Raw genomic sequence first — 22976 nt, 5'->3', positions numbered from 1 at the left:
ATGCCATCTGTCACAATGTAACGGTTGCATGTGTGAGTCAGGGGCCCATCAAAGAGCTGTGTTTCTGCAGCGGGCAGAGAGGGATAATTAACGGCGGCGTCTGGCTAACTGACAGAAGACAGGAAATACCACAATATCTACATACTGAGGGACGTGGAGTGCTAAAATGCATATGATATCATCTGAGAAATCTTGAGAGGATTTACACATACTGACATTTGGTTTGCAAATCAAATTACGTGTTTTTTTTAAATGGCACAGAGCTCTTACATGTTAAATTTAGGTTGGGATCTGCAAAAGATTGTGTTGGCTAACAGATATTATACCACCCACAGGCATTGTATGACATTTTTTTTTAGAATAGCCAGTGTTTTCTGTCAAGCATCACTATTTTTGTTGCTCTTATTATGGGATTTAAACAAAAACACAGTATTTGCTTTGGCTTTAAATGATTTAAAAGAAATGTTGCAAGCAAATTGTTGTTTTATAACGTTTTACACTGCACAACAGATTTTTAATGCTAGGCATCATACACGTGCAGACTTCATAAATAGTCACAGAGGAAAAACTGGCCATCATATGCTAAATGACCGAGGACCATACATTACCAGACTTTAAAGTTGTTCTGATCACAAACTCGCACAGCTTAAAATATCAAATATGTTTGATATCCGGCCGGACAGATTCATAGTCTAAAGCTAAAAAATCAGAGTCTGTGACCATCACACACTATGCAATATTCTGTCGTATCTCAACTCAAATCTGCAGACTGGCTCTGACTTTTGGCACCTAGCATTGACCTTTCCAGACTGTAAATTGGCGCAAAAATCTGGGAAAAATTTGTGTAGTGTATTCGATTCATAAGTATTGCCTGTTAGATGATAAAATTTGCAAAACAATCCTGAATTATTCTGAAGGATGAATAATCTAGTTGTAGATTATTGCTGCTGCTGCTGCTAGTGCAGGAGCTTGCTACTGCCAAAGCATATGGTGATACGATGCTGTGAGTATTTAAGACATACTGCTGCTGCGCAAATAGCATATAAAAAAACACGTACCAGATCTATACTAGAGGTCTTCACGGAGGACCCGAGACCCGAGGACCCGGGACCCGAGGTAATAGGTCCCAATCTATTACCTCGGGTCCTGGGTCTGTTTAACATTTGTGTGTAATACCCGAATCGATCGGAGAACACAGCACCCACCCGTGATCAGTGTTGGTCAGCACTTGTTTTGTAACTTGCAACTTGTAAAATTAGGATGAGAAATGTGTGAGCAGGAAATAAGGTGGGGAAAAAAACATGCGTGACGCGAAGTTAACGCTAGTACTGCAAGCAAACGATATCAAGCTGTCTCATGGGAATTCCTCCTTTAAGCTTCATAAGATTAACTAGGTGGAGCTTTAAGCATATGTTTTGCATTGTTTTCTTTTACTGAAGAAGAGACGCACCTGTTATTGAACATGCACGGTGGTGCATTGCAGTCGGCTTTGTGTATACCCACTTCTAAATCCACTCTGATGCGCATCATTCAGTAGTGTCTTGCATTAGCCAAAATCATGACAGTCGACAAAATAATATCCTATCCATTTGCACGTGAATAAATGCAAATACTCAATAAAAGCAAGACAGTGGCGCCGGCTTCCTTTGAAATATGATTGCGCCCGCGCCCGCGCCCGCGCCCGCGCCCGCGCCCGCGCCCGCTTCGTCCTGCTTCGTGACAGAAATGCCGCCTGCATGCGCGAGAGCATGTAACTCGATAATTGGTAACATGAGTGGTAACATGATAATTAATTGTTGATTAATAATTTGAATCAGTACATTATAACGAAAACAATACCTTAAAGAAATTAAGAGTTCTTACTTCTCCAGACACCACTACACCACTGTGCACGCAGGAAAGTGTAACACACTTCTTGTTCTGTGCGTTTTTTGAAAAAAAAAAAAAAAAAAAGCTCCAAGCTGGAATAATAAATTAAGAAGGTTCATTCACTTGGCAAGAGAGAGGAACAGCCTAACATGGATGAAAATGTTAGTGTCAAGGAGGATTGATCGCAGTCAGGGCTACTAACAGTAGGTAAGCCAAAAAGTTTTTTCGCAACTTGTTTATTGACTTGTTAGCAGTTTGCTGTGTAATATGTGCCGACCGGGTGCAGTCGGGTCTCTGTCTTCCCAGCCGGGTTCGGGTCCAATTTACGAATAACGGTCGGGTCCGCGTCGGGTCCAGGTGGTAAATTTAAGGCATTTCTCGGGTCTGCACGGGTTCGGGTCCCACTTTCAAATTAAATACGGGTCCGGGTCGGTTCTGTGCAACAAATTTACGGGTCTCTTCGGGTTCGGGTATGAATTTTTGGACCCGTGAAGACCTCTAATCTATACAGGTGGAAAGGTGGAGGGCTTCAGAGGAACTCTGAAAGTGCACTGCAAAAGGCTCAAGTGAAGGCCAACCTTTTAAAGGCAAAGGTGCAAACTCATTGGCTGCATATGCGACATGAACCAATCAGCTTGTGCCAAGTCATATAAGGCTGTGAATATCGTCAGTTACATTAACACCGGTCAGCCTGCACATATTCGCTGTGTGCTAATATGAAATTAGCAGTGTTGGGCAAGCTACTTGGAAAATGTAGTGAGCTAAGCTAACAGTTACTCTTCATTAAATGAAGCTTAACTACACTAAAGCTACAGCCTTGGGTAATGTAGCAAGCTAAGCTACAGCAACATGACAAAAGTAGTTTACTACATCTAAGCTATTTTTTACATTTTCATTTTTCTATTTATTTTTTTGCTTCGTAAAAAAATAGCCTAATGGAAGTGCTGTAGTTTTGCTGTATATAGCTACTGAAATATGACAGACCGCACAAAAACAGCACTTTAATTTACTAGCATTTTTAAAGATAGTAATTGATTTCATGAATACAAGACTGTGAATAAAAAACAAGTGACAAATGTAAGCCACATTTGGCCCAGACCCTGTTACTATCTGGGAAGCAAATCTAAATTCTATTGTAAATTTTAAAAACTGACAGTAAGAATATTTAACCGAATCAAGCGGCTATTTTCGTTTGCCGAAGTTTTTTTTTTAAAACATGCTAACATAAATTGTACGTCTTTGAGAGGAAAACCCGACAGGTCAGGGCGGCTAGGCCTATAAGTCACATTTTATTATATTCTGAAATGAACAGGCCTACAGCTGTTATAATGTTCTGACATTATTTCCCTCACTCCACAACAAATCCTTTAACTTTAACATTGGGTAAGCTTTGTACTTCATGCACGTCGACGGAAAATATCATGATGAGCAAAAATGTGCCACTGGACCGGTGTTCACGCTGAACTGCACGTAACACACACTATTTAAATTGACTAGTGTAACTTTTGGGTGACTGTGTTTTATTTTTCAAATGAACAGGCTGCAGTGATAGTGTGCGATCAAACAGCTGAATAGCATATTCCGGCATTTGGTTATAGTAAAGGCATAATTCGATACTGCAAAGTCCAAAGCAGTTTGAAGTGTCAAGAATATTAGCAAAGATTATTATAATTCGTTTAGACTAAAACACTGTTTAATTCTTATTTCGCTATGGAACCTGATCGTTTTTTTGTTTGTTTGTTTGTTTGTTTGTTTGTTTTGCTAAGAACGAACCGAAACATTTTGCCTTTCGCCATGAATTTGACAACCCACACCCACCCACTCCTCATCTCGTTCTTCTGAGTTTGAGATCTTCCCAGAGCACTAGCCTGCTTCAAAGACTAAAATCAAGGCGCCCACCACTAGTTCAAGTAACGTTACTAAGTTCTTTTTCTCAATACCGCTACAGTAGAGGCAGTACGTGCATTGCATTCACGTGTTTGCACTGCAGATTATACAGTTTTCTGTTGCTACGTGGGCGCTCAGTTTTTTTCTGACAGTTAGCTAAAATATAAAGATTCAGCGCTTCACATAAGCAATTTGGTTGTCTCGACAACAAATGCTAGACTAAGACACACTTTTCTCATCTCCTCGAATGCAAAAAAAAACATTAGCCTTTATAAATACAGTGCTGTATTATAAATACAGAAAACATGTACTTTTTCAATCGACACTTCTTTATTTACCTCAAGTCTGCAAACACGCTGAGATGCTTCAAACTGCGCGCCGCACTTCATTCACGAGAGAGGCGGGAGGATTAATACGGTTTGACTGACAGTTTAATGAGCCAATGGCGTCACGAGGTTTAGTGGCGGTGACGTCGCTTACTGACCCAGGATCAGTGATCCGTAGCAGTTATATTTCCGATTTAAGCTTAAAGTATAGAAAAATATATAGCTTTTAGCTTTTGTTGACGCTACCGCGCTACTTGATCAAAATAAGAGCTTAGCTACTGAAAAGCTATTTGATTCAGAAAATAGCGACGCTACCACCACGCTACTGTGAAATGTAGTTAAGCTAGTAGCGTCACTACTTGTAGCGACGCTACTGCCCAACACTGGAAATTAGTGCTACCTTGTTTTTATTAGAAAAAAAAACTCCCAGTGCACAGACTTGCCTGATCCCTGACTGGACTGCTGGCTGTTTCCTTTTATTCATGTTTTGTTGACAATTTCTGTATTTGCAGAGCTTAATCTTTGGTGTTAATCATTAGTATGAACTTTGGCTATACAGCAGGCTTACATGAATCACAGGAAGCCCATTCTGTGCTATATTTATGGTCTTTTGGTCTTTTGTTAGTGGTAACATGTCATGCTGTTCATTCAGTGCCAGGGAATTGTCTTCACACCAGCTTTGTGTTCCTGACCCACCCACACACAATATTGTTTTCAGTGAAAACAGTCAAGATCTCTCTCTTTCCTCTCAACCTCCTCTCAAAGTGAGAAACGAAGCCTTCCTCGCGTGAAATTTGTGTTTTTTTCTGTTTGTATACATTTGAATGCATCTTGGCATTAGGCTTAGTGAGTGTTTGTCTCTAGGCAGTGATGGTTTGTAAAAGCTAACATTATAAACACAAGCTGTTATGAATTATGTAAGCATAATTGAACGTGCTAATGTTACATAATTTGTACTGATGGATCCATCTCAGTACTTGCAGGGGGCATGATAGTTTTATAAACTTTTCATAACATATTTATTCATTCTGTCACTTAACAAATGCAACACATAATATTGTTGAATGTCTCAGAGTGTCGTGGTCATCATAACATTTACCATCTAATTTTCCCTTTTAAGTTTTTGTAAAATGTTTCTCTGATTGCACCATTTTTGGCCTTGCCATTTAAAGACTCCCAGAAGCTCTAGAAGCAATTTTCTCTCTTGCTTTCTTTAGCAGTCTTTCAGTGAAGTCTTTCATCTCATTCCTGTGCTGCTATTTTAATTCTTTCTCAGGTCCTAATTAGAATCGCTGACATCCTGCTACCTTGACACCCCAGATGTGACTAATATGCAGGACAATCTGGGATTAATATTCCACTGTTATAAAGCCCTGCTGAAAATGAAGTGAAAATATTGAGTGAGAAATATTCTGTGGTTTGTGCTATGCACTTATTAATTTCACTATGGGTGGGCTACAGGAGCTGTTCAAATCTGCACTGAAGTCTTAATTTTACTCTGATGCATAGTTTAATACAGGTCTTTATGAGCATGGCTGCAGGAAGTTAAACCGAACGTTAATTTTGTCAGTTTGTTGTAAAGATCTTTGAGTTTGAGTGTGTATTTGATGGTAGTTTTTTAAAGGGTTCTTGAACTGAGAAATCAAAATACCCTTAATCTTTTGACATATAAAAGGTCATTTTACTATTAAAACATCCTGTAAGTTTCAGAAATCAAAACTTTCTTATTCGTCTAAAAACAGCTTATATTGAAGCCGATCTGACAAAATAACAGGTTGTGAAATGTGCCACTTTATGATGTAATAGTGTGGTTAAGCACCGCCTCTGCATCACATCACTGCCTGTTTAGCACCGCCCACCAATTACCATCCTTTTGATCCCAACATTAGGAAAGATTAACTTTATTTTTAGTAAAGTTCCAGACCATGTCAGTAAGAACTTGGTCTTTTGTTTACTTCATTTTAGAGCAGATCTGTTTAAAAATACGGCACAGTTGGACGCATGATTTTCAGTAAGATTGAAACATAAGATGACATGCCAACTATATTGGATCCGTGAGTAATGTCGCACCACACAAGTATGAGCAACTGTTTTTTTTAGGTTGTCACTATCGCTTTATCTGTTATTTCGGATCATTTGATATGTACTGAGTATTTATGCGTTTTTAACCTAAATCACAGCAGCGTCCATCTATGAAGGATGTAGGCTGTCAAACTTACACAACTGTTGGCCAATCATAGCTGTGGGAATTTACTTCCTGTCTACAATCCGTCAAGCCTATTCAAATGTAGCATTTTGATGAAGGGAGTCAAAACAGGACAGAAATTAGCCTATTACTTATACATTGTTTTTGGGTATAGAAATCTTGCTGACAATAAAAGTTAACCTCAGAGAACAGTACAAAATGATAAAAAAGCAGTTCATTACCCATTTAAATGAAACGGTGAAAAGCTTGTAATGTGACTCTTTAAACTACTCTGGAGATGATGTTTGTGTGGACTGTCCACATATATTGGCCACGTACACACTGTAGCTAAATTCGGTTGTCAGTTCACATTTTACTCCTTAATCACGTTCTGTACACACATAATTCACTAAAATACAGGAGTGACAACCGCATTCGATGACCACATTAACTCCTGAAAATACAGGTAGTGACAACCGCATTTACAGAAATTGAATAGTTAAACTGAACAACTAGCTGTTAATGACGTATTTAAATGCACATCAGAAATGTGTCTTCATCTGTAAAACAGTGAAAGCTCACAAGCCCTGCAGTAAAGTGTCAGTGTTGACAGATCTTCATAAAAAAAAAAACAACGAAAAAGGACAAGCACGAAAAACACTAAAACACCCAAATGCTTTGTTCTATAACACCAAAAAATCATATATCTCATATCTGCAACAGACCACTTTATTAACTCCAAGTGCCTAGCTAAGACCAAACAACATGCCTAAAAGCGCTTGTAAATATGAGGACATGGCAACATTGCAAGACAGCATTCTTTAAAACAGCCCCCTGAGAATAAACAAAACACAGCACGTCTATCAGCGGTAGGTTAGTTCAAATCGATGGACAAAAGAGTCTTTAGCCAAAAATGGCAGATACCAACTGGCTAAATTCTAGGGGTGTGACGAGACACTTATCCCATGAGACGAGACAAGACACGAGACTGGGTTCACAAGAACGAGACAAGATGAGATTTTTAAACTTTTCTTAAGAAATTCTCAATGATAAAATATATAGGAAAAATATATAGGTCTTTTATTCAACTGAAAAAGACAAAATGCAAAAAAATGTAGGTGCATTTTGAACTTTATGAAATTAAACTTATGAATTATATGCAGTAATAAACAACATTTAAACAAGAGCTTCATGATTCTGGATTAATTGAGAATCCCAGTTGTTTCATGATTCTCTTACAATTCTGGGGAAAAAAGATTAGAAAACTAAACAAAATAACATAATTTTCTAGTGGTTCTGACGAGTTTTTTAAAAACATAAAATAATAATTAAAAAAAACATTCAGTGAAGGAGGAGTCAGTGTCTCACTTTATTAAGACTGGCTATTGAAATCTCCTAAATGAATGATTCAATTACATACTTAAACGGGCAGTCGTCGCCACCTGCTGGCGGAAGAGGATAAGCGTTACTATACATACAAGTGTTCAGCTACTTTTGTTTTGACCGCTACTGTAGATAATAAGTGTTTATGCCCAAACTAAAAAAATTTTATTACATCGGATCTCGCGAGATGTCGTGCCACGAGATCTCATCACATCCCTACTAAATTCTTATTCACTCCCGCAAGACACCAAAATGTTGCTATGGTTACAAATGCGGAAGTGACTGCTGTTCCGTACACACGTGGAATAATAATTTACGCGTCTCACTCCCGCATTTAAATGCAGTTGTCACTCCAGAAACTTGCAGTGTGTACGTGGCCACTGAGATGGCAGATGCTGAAAACACTATGAGCGTCACATTTTTGAGATTGTATAGTAGACGAAAATGTCACTCATTCATACAGAGACACATAGAACATGCAGACTTATTAGCAACATGCACTGACTTGCTGTTGTCACATCTATTTCTGTTGTATAATAGACAGTTAGATTAATCGACATATGTAGAGTAATTATGTGTCCAAAATAGTGTCCAGAGCTTATCATCTGATAATTGCCACTTTTTGTTTGATCTGTTTCAATATTTTACATAATTTATTTCTGATCACCGTATGGGTCTTTAAACATCAAAATTTGGAAACCAGTGGAGATGAATTCTCAGTTGCTTCTGCTAAAGCTAGATTCGGTGTACAAAGTCACTCTCATCTGATTCTCCGGCTCTCTGTGTGTCTTCCTCTTTTTTATGTGTCTTGTGTTCATACACCTTTCTTTGGCAGTCTTTCTCATCTCAGCAGGGCGGAAGGGGATGAAGTTTAATTAGCCAACAACAGGAGTGCCAGGTGAATTGGGATATGAAAGAATCCAGAATTTAAGCTTTGGTTGAGATGTCGGAAAGCATGGTTCATCCCAGGTTACATATATGACATCCAGTGGGTAGCTGTCAGAAACCGAATGCTGCCAACAAAAGCTTCTCCCTTACATACTAATGCTTCCCTCGTTTCCCTCCGAGTGTTGCATGCTGCATTACAGACGAGTTGCTGTTTCCTGTAAGGCGGCGAGGCAAATAAAGGACAACATTAGCATTTTATAATGAGCCGTGCCCTTGATGGGTTCCCTCTGAGAGACGAGGGATTCTGTTCTTTCTAATCAGAACAACAATAATCATATCATATTATTGCAAGGTCCTTAACTGGCCAGCTTCTTAGGAGGGTGCTAGTAGGGATGGATATGATTACCTCAACAAGTTCCTCAACAGAAATTATCAATCAGGAAAATGCATTTCTTGCATTTAAATACTGTGTGTTTATATTCTCCATATTTACACTCTTGCTCATATTTTATTTTGGTTTGCTCATGTAATTCATTAGTATTGGATTTGTGATAAACTGCTGTGATTATCCCTCATTTGTAAGTCGCTTTGGGTTTTGGGCTTTGTTTTCATTGTTTTTTTTTAGAGTTGGCTACAGTTGAGGCCAAAAGTTTACATACACCATGCAGAATGTGCAAAATCTTAATTATTTCACCAAAATAAGAGGGATCATACAAATGCAAAAAAAACGTTATTTTTTATTTAGTACGAACCTGAATAAAATTTTTCACATAAAAGACTTTTACATCCTTCAGGTCCTGCAAATTCTTTGGTTTTTCAGCATTTTTGTGTATTTGAACCCTTACTTGATTGAAAGCTTACTGATGTTCCAGAAGAAAAACGATGCATTAAGAGCCAGGGAGTAAAAACATTTGAATTTGAAGATTTATTTTTGTCTTCTGAGAAGCATGTAAGTATCCTCTGTAGCTTCCGAAGGGCAGTACTAAATGAGAGAAATATGGTATTTAGGGAAAATAAGAAAAATGTACACATCTTCATTCTGTTCAAAAGTTTTCACCCCCAGCTTTTAATGCATCGTGTTTCCTTCTGAAGCATCAGTGAGCATTTGAACCTTCTGTAATAGCTGCATATGAGTCCCTCAGTTGTCCTCAGTCTAAAAATGTGGATGTCAAAATCATAGTCATTGTTGGAAAGAGTTCAAATACACAAAAATGCTGAAAAATCAAAGGATTTGTGGAACCTGAAGGATTTTTCTGAAAAAAACAGGCAGGCAGTTTAACTGTTCAGGACAAGCAAGGGACTCATGAACTATCACTAAACAAAAAAAACACAGCTGTTGATTATGCAGGTAACAACACAGTAAGAATCAAACGTATGTAAACTTTCGAACGGGGTCATATTTATAAATTCAATGATTATTTTCTCTTGTGGACTATATGTAATGTCTTTTATGTAAAAAGACAGATTTTATGTAAAAACACACATTTTGTATGATCCCTCTTATTTTGTTAAAATAATTATTTTGCAGATTCTGCAAGGTGTATGTAAACTTTTGACCTCAACTGTACACAATGTACAAATATGTAAAGCCACATCTAGAATCAATAGAAAGAGAATAATATGAGTTTGGAATAAAATGAGGGTGAATAAATGACAGAATTTTCATTTTTGGGTGAACTGTCCCTTTAAATCCATCATGTGTGTCACATCTGGTTCCTACTGGCTTCTTATTATTGTCACACAAATATGAATTATCAGGTTTCTCTGTGTTGTGTGCTCCTGTCTGATTGTGTGTGTGTGGAGGGGCTATATGTGAACAAACGTGTGAAATGAAAGACAGAGATGATTCATTGGTCATGCCTGATGAATATCACCTGTGCTTAGAAGGAAACTATGAATCAGAAGTGACCCTTATTAGAAAGTGTGCTGGCTGTCATTCACAGAAAGGGATTGCCTCATTACGGACCACACACATTTAGCACCGCTGCCATAATTGCTTTTCCTACAGTATCACTATGAGTCATCACTATTGCGCTGATTTCATGTCACTAATGATGGAGATGGCATAGTTTACAAAACATCATCATTAACAAATTTGTGAAATATTGATATATCCTGCATAATTCCTGTTGATTTAGTTTCTTTGCCTAACCTATGTTTGTTTTTATTTTGTTAACAGGATTCTGGCCACAGCAGGAGCTCACATGAATATTTCATTAGACCTGCGCACGCTGAGGGCTGTGAGGGTATTACGGCCCCTTAAACTGGTTTCTGGCATTCCTAGTATGTTTACGGTTCTATATGAAGTTCTTAATCAAACATTGTGTCGTTTCATTTGAAATGAGGAGTATTACACTGCATCCTAATCAGGTGCAAAGTAATAAAATCCAGACATAAATCCAGTCACAACTGCAACAAGCCCCACTCCACTTATCTGTAATTTGTCACGTCACATTTGGCTATAGGACACAGTGTTATAGTTGTTCTTTTTTTACATGTGGATGCTGTAGTGTTCTTTTTTTTTTCAAGGAATGAATAGTACATTTTGATATTATTTATTTTTGATATTATTATTTATTTTTTTTAAAGGTCTGCAAATAGTTCTTAAATCCATAATGAAGGCGATGGTGCCACTGCTACAGATTGGTCTGCTGCTGTTTTTTGCCATTCTCATGTTTGCTATTATCGGACTCGAGTTCTACAGTGGAAAACTCCACAAAATATGTGTAGCTTTTTCAAACATTACAGGTAAGGAGAATCACACTCTACAGACACATGCACAGACCCACACATGCACATATGTACAAACATAGTGTACCTAAATATAAATATTTTTTACATTTATGTCAGATCCAAACAAAATGATTAAATCTTTGAAAAACACAAAAATGCCGAAAAATGGAAACTGAATTTCACTAAAAGAAATCAGAGAAAAAAAATTGGTTTCTGTGGAAGGCAACCATTTAACATCTTTCAGTGTCACAAATAACTCCGTCTTCTTAAAAGGATAGTTCACCCAAAAATGAAAATTGTGTCGTCATTTACAACTCAAGTAATTCCAAATCGTTATGCATTTCTTTCTTCTGTAGAACACACAAAAAAAGGTATTTTGAAGAATGTTGGTAACCTACGTTTGTTTCAAGTCCTGTTATCTTCCAAAGTATTTTTTTGTCTATACAGTAAAAGTTAATGGAACCCAAAATCATTTGGTTACCAACATTCTTATATATTCCTTATAATATATTCTTTTTTATTCCACAGAAGAAAGTCATAAAGATTTGTAACAACATGAAGGGAAGTAAATGAATGTAAATTTTTGAGTGGATTATGGACCAATTTGCAAACAATGATGACCTTTTTGTGGGCAGAGCCTATCTGATGGCAGAAAATGACAATTTTCAAGTAGCAGTCTGTGGAAGCCATGGAATAAAAGAATAAAAAGGGTCAATCTGAGTGTATATTTAAAAATTCTGGCTTTATTATTTTTTTTTTTATCTCACAATTCTAAGAAAAATCAACGTGTCATTTTTTCCTCGGCACAGAATCATGAGTTTATATGCCACACTTCTGGCACACTGACTTTTTTTCCTCAGAATTGACAAACCTGCTATTGTTGAGTTAAATGTAGTTATAAAGTCCGAACTAGGAGATATAAACTTGCATTTGTGAGAAAAATAGTCAGGATTGTGAGATAAAATAGGTCAAATGTTGTAGGCTTAAATAGTATTTCATGCTGTAACTGTAGGGCTAATAAAATATGTCCCCTATGAACTGCATATGTGAATGTTATGTAGGCCTAATGTTTAAGTTAAATTTATGCTTTAACCCTTAAATGCATGAATGTTTCACCAATCACTATTACATATTTGGGTCTTTTCCCGACCCCGACCTATATATCCAGCACAGATGAATCTCTAACTGCTGCAATAGCAACAAACTCTCTTGATATTTTAAGAACAATTACAGAAGAATCAAACAGAGCATATTTCGATACCTTTTGAAATTTAGGGTTAAATTTGAGCAGAGGATTGTACTCTCGCCATCATCGTCAGAGCGCACCTCCACAGTACATTCAGCATCTGGCTCATATTCACGATCTCAGCCATATTCGCAATGACTTCAAAATCAATAGTTTGATCGCTGGCAGTTTATTCACCACATCCACCATCAAATGACAGTGACATTTATATTTTATAGCATACAGTAATTGCTCTGCAGAATAACCATTCAAACCAGTTCAGTTTTTACTGATGATATTCTTTGGTTTTATGCCTGTGGTAAATACGAGTGAAACATCACGTCATTATTGTCTATTAAACAGTGCCACCTCAAGGAATAAAAGTGAATTGCATGTATTGAGTCATTAGAAATTTGAATATTTTTGCGCAGAAAAAAATATACTTACACATATACACACCTTGGATCTCTAGCCACCCTGTACACTTTCTATAAAAAATTTATCAGAAAACAGACATTCTTCTAAATTTTATAATTTTTTCTTGTTATATTGTTCATAATGAATAGATTGAGGAATACTGAGAAGGTTGATGTCTAACTTTAAAAAATAAAGGAGGGAGAGGGTAGTGAATGATGTCCAGGGTCGCTAAAGACCCGAGGTATGCATTAAAGGGTTAAAAGTAGGGTTATCATAGCACACCCTTAAAAATAAAGGTGCTTCACGATGCCATAGAAGAACATTTTTTTATCTAAATGATTCCATAAAGAACTTTTAACGTCCGAAGACCTTTCTGTTTCACAAAAGGTTCTTTGAGGTTCTTCAGATTATATAAACATAAGAAAGAGATGTTTCTTTAAAGAACCTTTGACTGAATGGTTCTTTGTGGAACCAAAAATGGTTCTTCTATGGCATCTCTGTGAAGAACCTTCTAAAGCACCTTTATTTTTAAGAGTGCAGGTTTCATAAATAGTCTGTTTAAACATCTGCGTTTAGCTTAACAGTATTCTATAAAAATGATTTACATTCCGATTCTGACATCCAAAGGCACAACAATACATTATTTCTCTTATTATTTTACACGTTTCCTTCCACTTGTTACCAGTGTTTTTCTGAAACCACAAACCGCACAGCTGCAAGTGACGTAACTGTTACGTCTACTTTAAATTGGTCTATATACAAATGCATGTTATTAAATATAAATAGAAAATTACTATTGACAAGAATATCATTTATAGACATTTGCAAGAGCAGAAAATGAAATTTGGCAATCCCTTATGGATCCATACAGACCTGCCAGTCAGAGGTTTGGCTCCGCCCATACAGGAAGTAAACACTTCATCCTTCTGTTGGCCTCTTCTGTTAGCTGCTTGATAACAAATAGTTAAACAAACAGGCAAATGACAAATACATTATTAAAAATTGTAAAAGTTGACCAGCCAATGTTCAATTCATGGAAAAAGTTGTTTATTTGTCTTTCCCATCTCATGCAGACTCTGAGAGAGCAGACTCATCTGAAATTGAATTCCCATGTGGGGCTAAGGCTTGTCCTCCAAATTATCAGTGCACTGGCAACTGGTCCGGACCCAACGATGGCATCACTCAGTTTGATAACATCTTATTTTCCATACTCACTGTCTTCCAGTGCATTACAATGGAAGGCTGGACAACTGTACTCTACAATGTAAGTTCGTCTCTTAACTGAGTGATATGTAGCAGTTCTGTATCTGTGACTGAAATGATAACACTTTTGTATTATAGTCCTTATACATAAAAATATCATTGAATCGTTACTTCACGTTAAAGACTTCCTCGGGAGATGTTGCTTGAATACTAATTTACCGCACTTTGTTGTCAGCTGAAACAGGGTCATTAGTTTCTTTGTAGTATTTCACATTTTGTGCATTTTCACGGCTCTCTTGTTGAGTTTTTTGGTTGGATGAGTTCAAACCGTGCCTTTTCTTTTTGTCGATACCATGGCTTTGGGAGACGTTGATCTGTTGTGTTCATGCAGGCAGCTTACATTTACGTCGTTTCCTAATCCTGTTCTTTCTGTTCTACCCAAAATAAGAAAATAAATTTTTTGAATGATCAGATATTATACAGCATACAACACTGTGTAGCTTTTCCCTGATTTTTGATCTTGTTTCAAGCCTATTCAAGCACAGCAGCATCTCCCTTTTCATAACAAGTCACATTTGGAAGGGTTTATTAAAGTGGTTTTATCTCCAAACAGCTCAAAGTACTGCAAAATAAGAGGCGTTAGGTTAGATGCAATCTTTATTCTGCATCAGATTATAGGAGTGTTTGGTGGAATTAGCTTGGGTGGTTGACTGTGATCATACTAGTGGCATTTATATGCTGAGTTGGCTCTGTTCTTCACTCTCATCCAGTAGTGCGGGTGTCTGAGCATGGAAATGTCATTTTCTCAGACTTTCATGCATTTAGTTTAAGATAAAATGATTATACAACAAAAGGAAAGCATAAAGTCCTTGCTTGAAAGAACTGGAAAGATTGGAGGTGTTACTGTTTGCACTTCTGATTTTTGAGGATGAGGGCATGTATACATAGACTGCGTTTACCAAGTGCCAAATGAGTTTGCACCATCCACTTTTGGGATGTACAGTTGAGGTCAAAAGTTTGCATCCCCCATGCAGAATCATTAAAATGTTAATTATTTTATCAAAACAAGAGGGATCATACAAAATTCATGTTATTGTTTATTTAGCACTGACCGGAAAAATAAATTTCACATGAAAGATGTTTACATGTAGTCCACAAGAGAAAATAATAGTTGAATTTATAAAAATGTTCAAAAATTTACATCCCCTTGATTCTTAATACTGTGTTGTTACCTGAATGATCCACAGCTGTGTTTTTGTTTAGTGATAGAGTCCCTTGTTTGTCCTGAACAGTTAAACTGCCTACTGTTCTTAAGAAAATTGCCACAAATTCTTTGGTTTTCCAGCATTTTTGCATATTTGATTCCTTTCCAACAATGACTGTATGATTTTGAGATGCATCTTTTCACACTGAGGACAACTGAGGGACTCATATGCAACTATTGCAGAAGGTTCAAATGCTCACTGATGCTCCAGAAGGAAAAACCATGCATTAAAGAGCCGGGGGATGAAAACTTTTGAACAGAATGGAGATTTTTCGTATTTTGCCTAAATATCTTATTTGTTCATGTAGTACTGATGCTACAGAAGATAGTTACATGTTTCCCAGAAGACAAAATAAGTTAAATTTACCCTGATCTTCAAATTCAAAAAGTTTTCACCCCCTGGCTCTTAATGCATTGTGTTTCCTTCTGGAGCATCAGTGAGCGTTTGAAACTTCTGTAATAGTTGCATATAATAGTTCTGCAGTAGTTGCATATGAGTCCCTCAGTTATCCTCAGTGTGAAAATATGGATCTCAAAATCATACAGTCATTGTTGGAAAGGGTTCAAATACACAAAAATGTTGGAAAACCACCATTTGTGGGACCTGAAGCATTTTTCTGAAGAACAGCAGGCAGTTTAACTGTTCAGGACAAACAAGGGACTCATAAACAACTATCACTAAACAACAACAACAACAAAAAACACGGCTGTGTATCATTCAGGTAAGAACACAGAATTAAGAATCAAGGGGATGTAAACTTTTGAATGGGGTCATTTTTTTATAAATTCAACTGTTTTCTCTCATGGACTATATGTAAACATCTTTTATGTGAAATATCTTATTCAGGTCAGTACTAAATGAACAATAACATGTATTTTGTATGATCCCTCTTATTTTGGTAAAATAATTAACATTTTTAATAATTCTGAAAGGGGGATGCAAACTTTGGACCTCAACTGTAACTCAAGAAATGTCATTTTTGATTTTTGAGTTTAAAGTTTTGATTTCTTGTACTTCATGGAAAGAGTCACGAACATTTCTATGGTTATTTTCTTGTAGTTATGCTCACCTTTAAAATATTTAATCAGGTGAAAATGATTCTTTGTGGGTCCAATTATAATTTAAAATGATATTTAAAAATCTTGATCTCAATTTTGAATGTCTGGAAAAGTCCAAAGTGTTTTTAATCAGTCACATGGAGTCACGCGTTGACGTGAGTCATGCAGCCACAGTTAGAGGTGTTTTTCACACTCATAACTGAGCTGTTGCAGCTGCGTCGGGATGCGGGGAACACCCTCTCAGCTCAGCTGGGCAACAATGCCGCCTGCCCACGCAGTGATCACACCCTTTGCACCGCCGAGCAGAGCCCCACTGAATTGTCACCATTATAATGGTGACAGTTCAGTGGGGCTCTGCTCGGGTTTATGGTTTTCTAACCCAAGCATTAAGTAGATTTAGTATCTACTGCAAATTAAAATCAGAATGTATTATTTTCATTGTTTTGATCACTTCCTGTTTTGTGTTTGCACAGACCAACGATGCCTTAGGCGCTACTTGGAATTGGCTCTACTTCATTCCCCTAATAATAATTGGCTCCTTCTTTGTGTTGAATCTGGTATTAGGAGTCCTGTCAGGGTGAGTATTGTTTTCCTCAATAGACTCTAAGACAAACTGACACTACATCTAACCTGATGTCTGAGCTGACCCAGGGTAATGAGTTTTATCAGAGGTTAATGTGAAATGTATTAACTTCATCTCTAGAGACAAGAGGTAAGATTAAGTTAGTACACATACAGCAGCCTTGTCTGGTTCTCTCTTTACACATCTCTCATTTCTCTTTATTCACAAACACTACCAGTCAAAAGCTTGGAATCTTGAAGATTTTTGAAAAGTCTTTTGTGCTCACCAAGTCTGCATATATTTGATGCAGTAAAAACAGTAATATTGTGAAATATAATTACACTTTTTAAAAACTGTTTTCTATTTTGATGCCTGTGTTGGCAAAGCTGAATTTTTAGCAGCCATTACTCCAGCCTTTAGTGTCACATAGTCACATAATCAGAAGTCATTCTAATTTGCTGAAAAACATTAAAAACCTTAATTATTTCAGACCTAATTATTTCCAGTACAAGCTAATATACATACTTCTCTTGTGACATGAAAGCATACACTCTTATGACGAAAGACAATATGACAGTAGTGAGACATAACTGTAATGCTGTAAAATTGATTAAACATACTTCTTTGTAATGTACTGTAAACATCTGTACGGTCCATTACCTTAACGGATTAGTTCACTTCCAGAACAAAAATTTCCTGATAATTTACTCACCCCCATTTCCCCCAAGATGTTCATGTCTTTTTGTCTTTAGTCGCAAAGAAATAAAGGTTTTTGAGGAAAACATTCCAGGATTTTTCTCCATATAATGGACTTAAATGGTGACCAAGGGGTTGAAGGTCCAAATTGCAGTTTCAGTGCAGCTTCAAAGGGCTTCACACAATCCCAGCCGAATAATAGGTCTTATCTAGTGAAACGATCTGTCATTTTCTAAGAACAAAATTATAATAATTTTTTAACCACAAATGGTCCTCTTGCACTAGCTCTACAATGTGCGTGTGTGACTTATACATAATCGTTTCAAAAAAATAGGGTAGGGTAGACCTTTCCAATTCTGCTGCGTAATGTTGTGGACACAGAGCTAGTGCAAGATGAACATTTGTGGTTAAAAACTGTATAAATTGTCATTTTTTAAAGGAAAATATCAGATTGTTTCGCTGGATAAGACCCTTATTCCTTGATTGGGATCGTGTAGAGCCCTTTGAAGCTGCAGTTTGGACCTTCAACCTGTTGGCTCCCATTGAAGTTCATTATGTGGAGAAAAATTAATTAATTTCTTTTCGACTGAAGAAAGAAAGACATGAACATCTTGGATGACATGGGGGTGAGTAAATTAAATTTTAATTCAGGAATGAACTAATCCTTCAAAATTCATTATTGCATAAATTCAAATAAATCAAAAGAGGTCTAAGAAGTTTACCCTTAAAATACATGACCCCGGACCACAAAACCAGTCATAAGGGTCATAAATAAGCTTCCCGTTGATGTGTGGTTTGTTGGGATAGGACAATGTTTGCTAAGATACAACTATTTGAAAACTATTCTGCAATCTGAGGGTGCAAAAAAATCAAAATACTGAGAAAATCACTTTTAAAGATGCCCAAATGAAGTTCTTAGCAACGCAAACTACTAATCAAAAATTAAGTTTTCATATATTTATGGTAGGAAATTTACAAAATATCTTAATGGAACATGATCTTAATATTCTAACAATTTTGGCATAAAGGAAAAGTCTATAATTTTGACTCATACAGTCTATTTTTGGCTATTGCTACAAAAATACCTGTGCTACTTAAGACTGGTTTTGTGGTCCAGGGTCACATATGTTTAAAGGCAACATATAATGCTATTTTCAAAGATCATTATTTTGTATTTTGGCTGTAACAGAATATTATTATTTTTCACATACTGTACATTATTGTAGCACCTGTATGCCTAGTCTTTCTAAAATTATTTCTACAAAGCTCCTTCTTCTATAAAAATGCTCAGTGTACTCTGATTGGCCAGCTGACCCAGTGTGTTGTGATTGGCCAAACATCTCAAACATGTGTTGGAAATGTAACGCCTTTCAACTTGTGATCGTAAAAACAATAAACAATATGCATGATTATACACGTCACCAAACTCCGCATTTGAACAGTCAATAGCAAAAAAATAAAACATATTTGAGGATCAGATTGTCCTAGCAAAGTTAGAATTGCCTCATTTTTTGGAAACTGCCTTTGTGCACAGACAGTCTTTCACTCTCCCAGGTTCAGGAAACTGTCTCCTATAAAATGAACTGCACAAAATCAAACATGTGGCTGTTTTGAACTGTTCTGGAACAACGTTGCAAAATAAATCATGTGTCCACTCACAGAAGGCCAAAAAAGGCCTTTCTTTGCATATACGTTTGGGTGGCATTATGCAAATATTCCCAAATAATGACATAGAGGGAGAATTCGATCAACGTTTTCAGCTATCTGGATCAGCCTTGTCGTTTAAATAGAAAAATCGTTTTGTGGGAGACTTTGAGCTTTGTGAGTCTGAAGATCAAATACATCCACAAACAGCTAAATAACACTAAAGAAAAAGGAAAACATGAAAACGCATCATACGACCCCTTTAACAATGTCGATGTAATATGTAGATGCCGCAAATCGGTGTGGTATTTCAACTTAAAAAAAATAATGATGCAAATGGGGATGCAGCCTCTCTCTCTGCCTTTCATTCCTTCACTCTGCAGGTGAAACACTTTGATAAATTAAGTGTGTCATCCCTGTGGTTCTTCTCTGTGTGGGTAATTGTATGCTGTTGGCTCACGTAGGGAGTTTGCTAAAGAGCGAGAGCGGGTGGAGAACCGAAGAGCGTTCATGAAGCTCAGGAGACAGCAACAGATCGAGAGGGAGCTGAACGGGTATCGGGCCTGGATCGACCGTGCAGGTACTCTTACATACTGAGCTGGCAAATGTACCGTGAAAAACAAATAAAGTACATCAAATCTGTCAAAACACACTGTGCCACAGCATCACCCTATTCTACAGCAGATGCTTAGTGGCATTAAAAACAGACACACTTGCTACTATGCTTTTTTTTTTTTCATTGCAAATTATGTTTGCTATATATGAGTATAACAATTCAAGTGAAAAATAAACAAGAAATATATAATTTTCAAGATGCAAGCAGTTAAACTGAAAAAACCTAATGATCACGTTCTTCAGCATGATTTGAAAATGATCCAAAAGGTTTCAGTGGAAGCAGGAAAATCTGACTTTAGTAAAAATCAATGCACATGATCAGTAATTAGTGATGTACAAAGTGCAGAATCTTAAATATTTCTTATTCATTGTTTTCTTTGTTAAAATTTACTAAAATATTAATATCCAGAATTAAATTGTTTTATAAATGCCAGTTTTACAATGAATTGTATATGCACAACATGATACAATTTAAATATGTTTTTATTTTGCAGAGGAGGTGATGCTTGCAGAGGAGAACAAGAATTCAGGACCTTCTGCTTTAGATGGTAAGATATTTGACCTCTGCTGTTTTTCTCTCATTTTCCCACGTAGATTGTGGGATGCAGTTTTTTTTAATTGCGTGTCAGGGTTAGGGTCATGTGATTATTTTGAACACCCTAGTAAATACGCATTCTCTCTCGATCCCAGATTTCATCATTTATTCAATAGCCTGTTCTGGTGTATAAAGCCTGTTCTTGTCCCATAAAACACAATAAACAAAACACCATGATCCTGCTCATGGCTCACATCTGTGAAGCGAAAACCCTCCACATGACATCTGAACCCTATACAAGGTGACAGGTTTTCCCCAGAATCAAACAAGGCCTGTTTTTTTTTTTTTTTTTTTTTTTTTTTTTTTTTTTTTATTAAATGTTGATTGACAACTTCCCAGAGGCTGTGTGAAAGAAAAACAGGCAGTTACCATGGTGAACTCTTATTTCGATCCCCCTGCTGTTCTCCTGTAAGCATCCCATCATCCCATTTAAGATGATTGTCTTAAAAAAACTGGGGCCTATATGAAAAAGAATTTTTGGGGGGTCAGGAGAGACTATGAGCTGTTTTGGCCTTTGTATATGATGTTTGACTCAGTTGATATCAAGGTTGCACTCTGAAGGGAGTTTAAAACATAAAATGTAATTGCACTCGTATTTACTTCATTGTTGCCATGACTACAGTGAAATCTAACAATGGATTTATTTGCAATTGAATGGATCCCTTAGTGGAAGCTATTAGAGTAGATGCTTTGATTCAATTGGGGAACTTTCATTTGCTGCTGTCTACCCTGTTGTATTCTATAAATGCTTGAGAAGTAAATGAATACGTTTGGCTGTACATTTGTCACATCATGTCTTAAGCTGGTTGCATTAAGTTTTTCAACCTCCCCTGGGGCTACAAATTAGCCTCTGTGGCACATTTTATATTGATTATATGCATTATTAAGGTGTACTGCTCCTGAATAAATAATGATTAAATAAAGAAATAAATGTGACTCTGAAGACTGGAGTAATGATGCTAAAAACTCAGCTTTGCATCACAGAAATAAATTTTATTTTAAAGTATATTGAAATAGAAACCCATTATTTTAAATTCCAATAATATTTTACAGTATTACTGTTTTTCTGTATTTTTGATCAAATAAATGCAGCCTTGATGAAAAAAAAAACATTAAAAATCTTACTGATACCAACCTTTTGAATGGCAGTGTATATACATAGATTTTTTGAAGGCGACCAGCATATTTCGTGTTACATAAAATGTGAATGAATACAATATATACAATAATTTTTCAACACCACATGGGCAGGGCTATCCAGCGTGACATGACTGAAATGCAAATCAAGCAGCTGTTAATATTTTATAACCCCTAAATGCATTATTTTTTTACAGTTTTTGGTTCTGTTATTTATTTAGTTTTAAATAAAAAAAAAAGTGTATAATGATAATAAGATAATAAGATACAATGTTTGGTATGTGTGTGTTCTCAGTGCTAAAAAGAGCCACCACAATAAAGAGAAGAGGGGTGGATGATGTTCGGAGAGGTCCAGAGGAACAGTATGCTGACATATCGTCTGTAGGTGAGTGGCTTTCTCCTCCACGTCTCCTTCATGTCCTTTCTAGATGATGCAAAATATTTACCCACATGTTATTATATGCACGTTTTCAGAATATCATCCACATACAGCTGAAATCATTTCCTTATTCAATACAAAAGTGGAAGTTGTTATGCTCATACAGTAAATATTTTTGTTAATCAGGGATGCCATTGAACAGAGCCAGCATACGCAGTGCTAAAAGAGGACCAACATCCTATTTCCGTCGAAAGGAACGCATGCTACGTATTTCTGTTCGCCGTATGGTGAAGACTCACACCTTCTACTGGATCGTTCTGGGTCTGGTGGCTCTCAACACTTTTTGTGTTGCCATCGTACACCACAAGCAGCCTCAGTGGTTGTCTCAGCTACTTAGTAAGACCACAAGCAAAATGAAACTTTTATTTTTTATGGATATGCTCTCATACATGATCAAAAGTCCTCACTTTAAAGTGGTTGCTTTCTATTGCAGACTATGCAGAGTTCCTGTTTCTGGCTCTTTTTCTTACTGAGATGTTTCTCAAGATGTATGGACTCGGGCCCAGACTCTATTTCCACTCCTCCTTCAACTGCTTTGATTTTGGCGTAAGTGTATTTCTGTCATCCTTCCCATAATCTTCTTTGAAATGAAGAGCACAACAGCACAAGTGTCAAAAAGGATCAAGGTGGTGACTCCAAAAATGAGCATTCATGATTTTTTTATATCAAGAAAGATAAAAGCTGTGCAAAGAAATAAGAGAAGATGAAACTATAAATCTAATTTGATCTTTTTTGAAGTTATGCTTCTCCACTCTGAGCACTATGAACATGTCTCTAATTTCTATGTAAATTTGAGGACCCAGCTCTGAATATCAATATGTTGCTTTATTTCATTAAAATTCAGTTTTA

At 36.7% G+C, this 22976-nt stretch overlaps 1 protein-coding gene across 7 annotated transcripts in view; it reads left to right on the top strand.

Moving 5' to 3' along the window:
- LOC127169379 (voltage-dependent R-type calcium channel subunit alpha-1E) overlaps positions 1-22976 on the top strand; it is a 173987-nt gene that overhangs the window by 98893 nt on the left and 52118 nt on the right. For all 7 annotated transcript variants that reach the window (XM_051116713.1, XM_051116714.1, XM_051116712.1 and 4 more), the window contains 9 exons: positions 10718-10821; positions 11128-11286; positions 13987-14177; positions 16913-17016; positions 19806-19921; positions 20451-20504; positions 21984-22073; positions 22254-22463; positions 22561-22673. In XM_051116713.1, the coding sequence (XP_050972670.1) occupies positions 10718-10821; positions 11128-11286; positions 13987-14177; positions 16913-17016; positions 19806-19921; positions 20451-20504; positions 21984-22073; positions 22254-22463; positions 22561-22673 (1141 nt within the window). The remainder of the gene's footprint in view (positions 1-10717; positions 10822-11127; positions 11287-13986; positions 14178-16912; positions 17017-19805; positions 19922-20450; positions 20505-21983; positions 22074-22253; positions 22464-22560; positions 22674-22976) is intronic.

This window comes from Labeo rohita, chromosome 8, assembly GCF_022985175.1.
Source record: "Labeo rohita strain BAU-BD-2019 chromosome 8, IGBB_LRoh.1.0, whole genome shotgun sequence".
Classification (NCBI taxonomy): Eukaryota; Metazoa; Chordata; class Actinopteri; order Cypriniformes; family Cyprinidae; genus Labeo; species Labeo rohita.
Note: the sequence above shows the minus strand (reverse complement) of the source record. Positions and strands in the feature narration are given on the sequence as shown.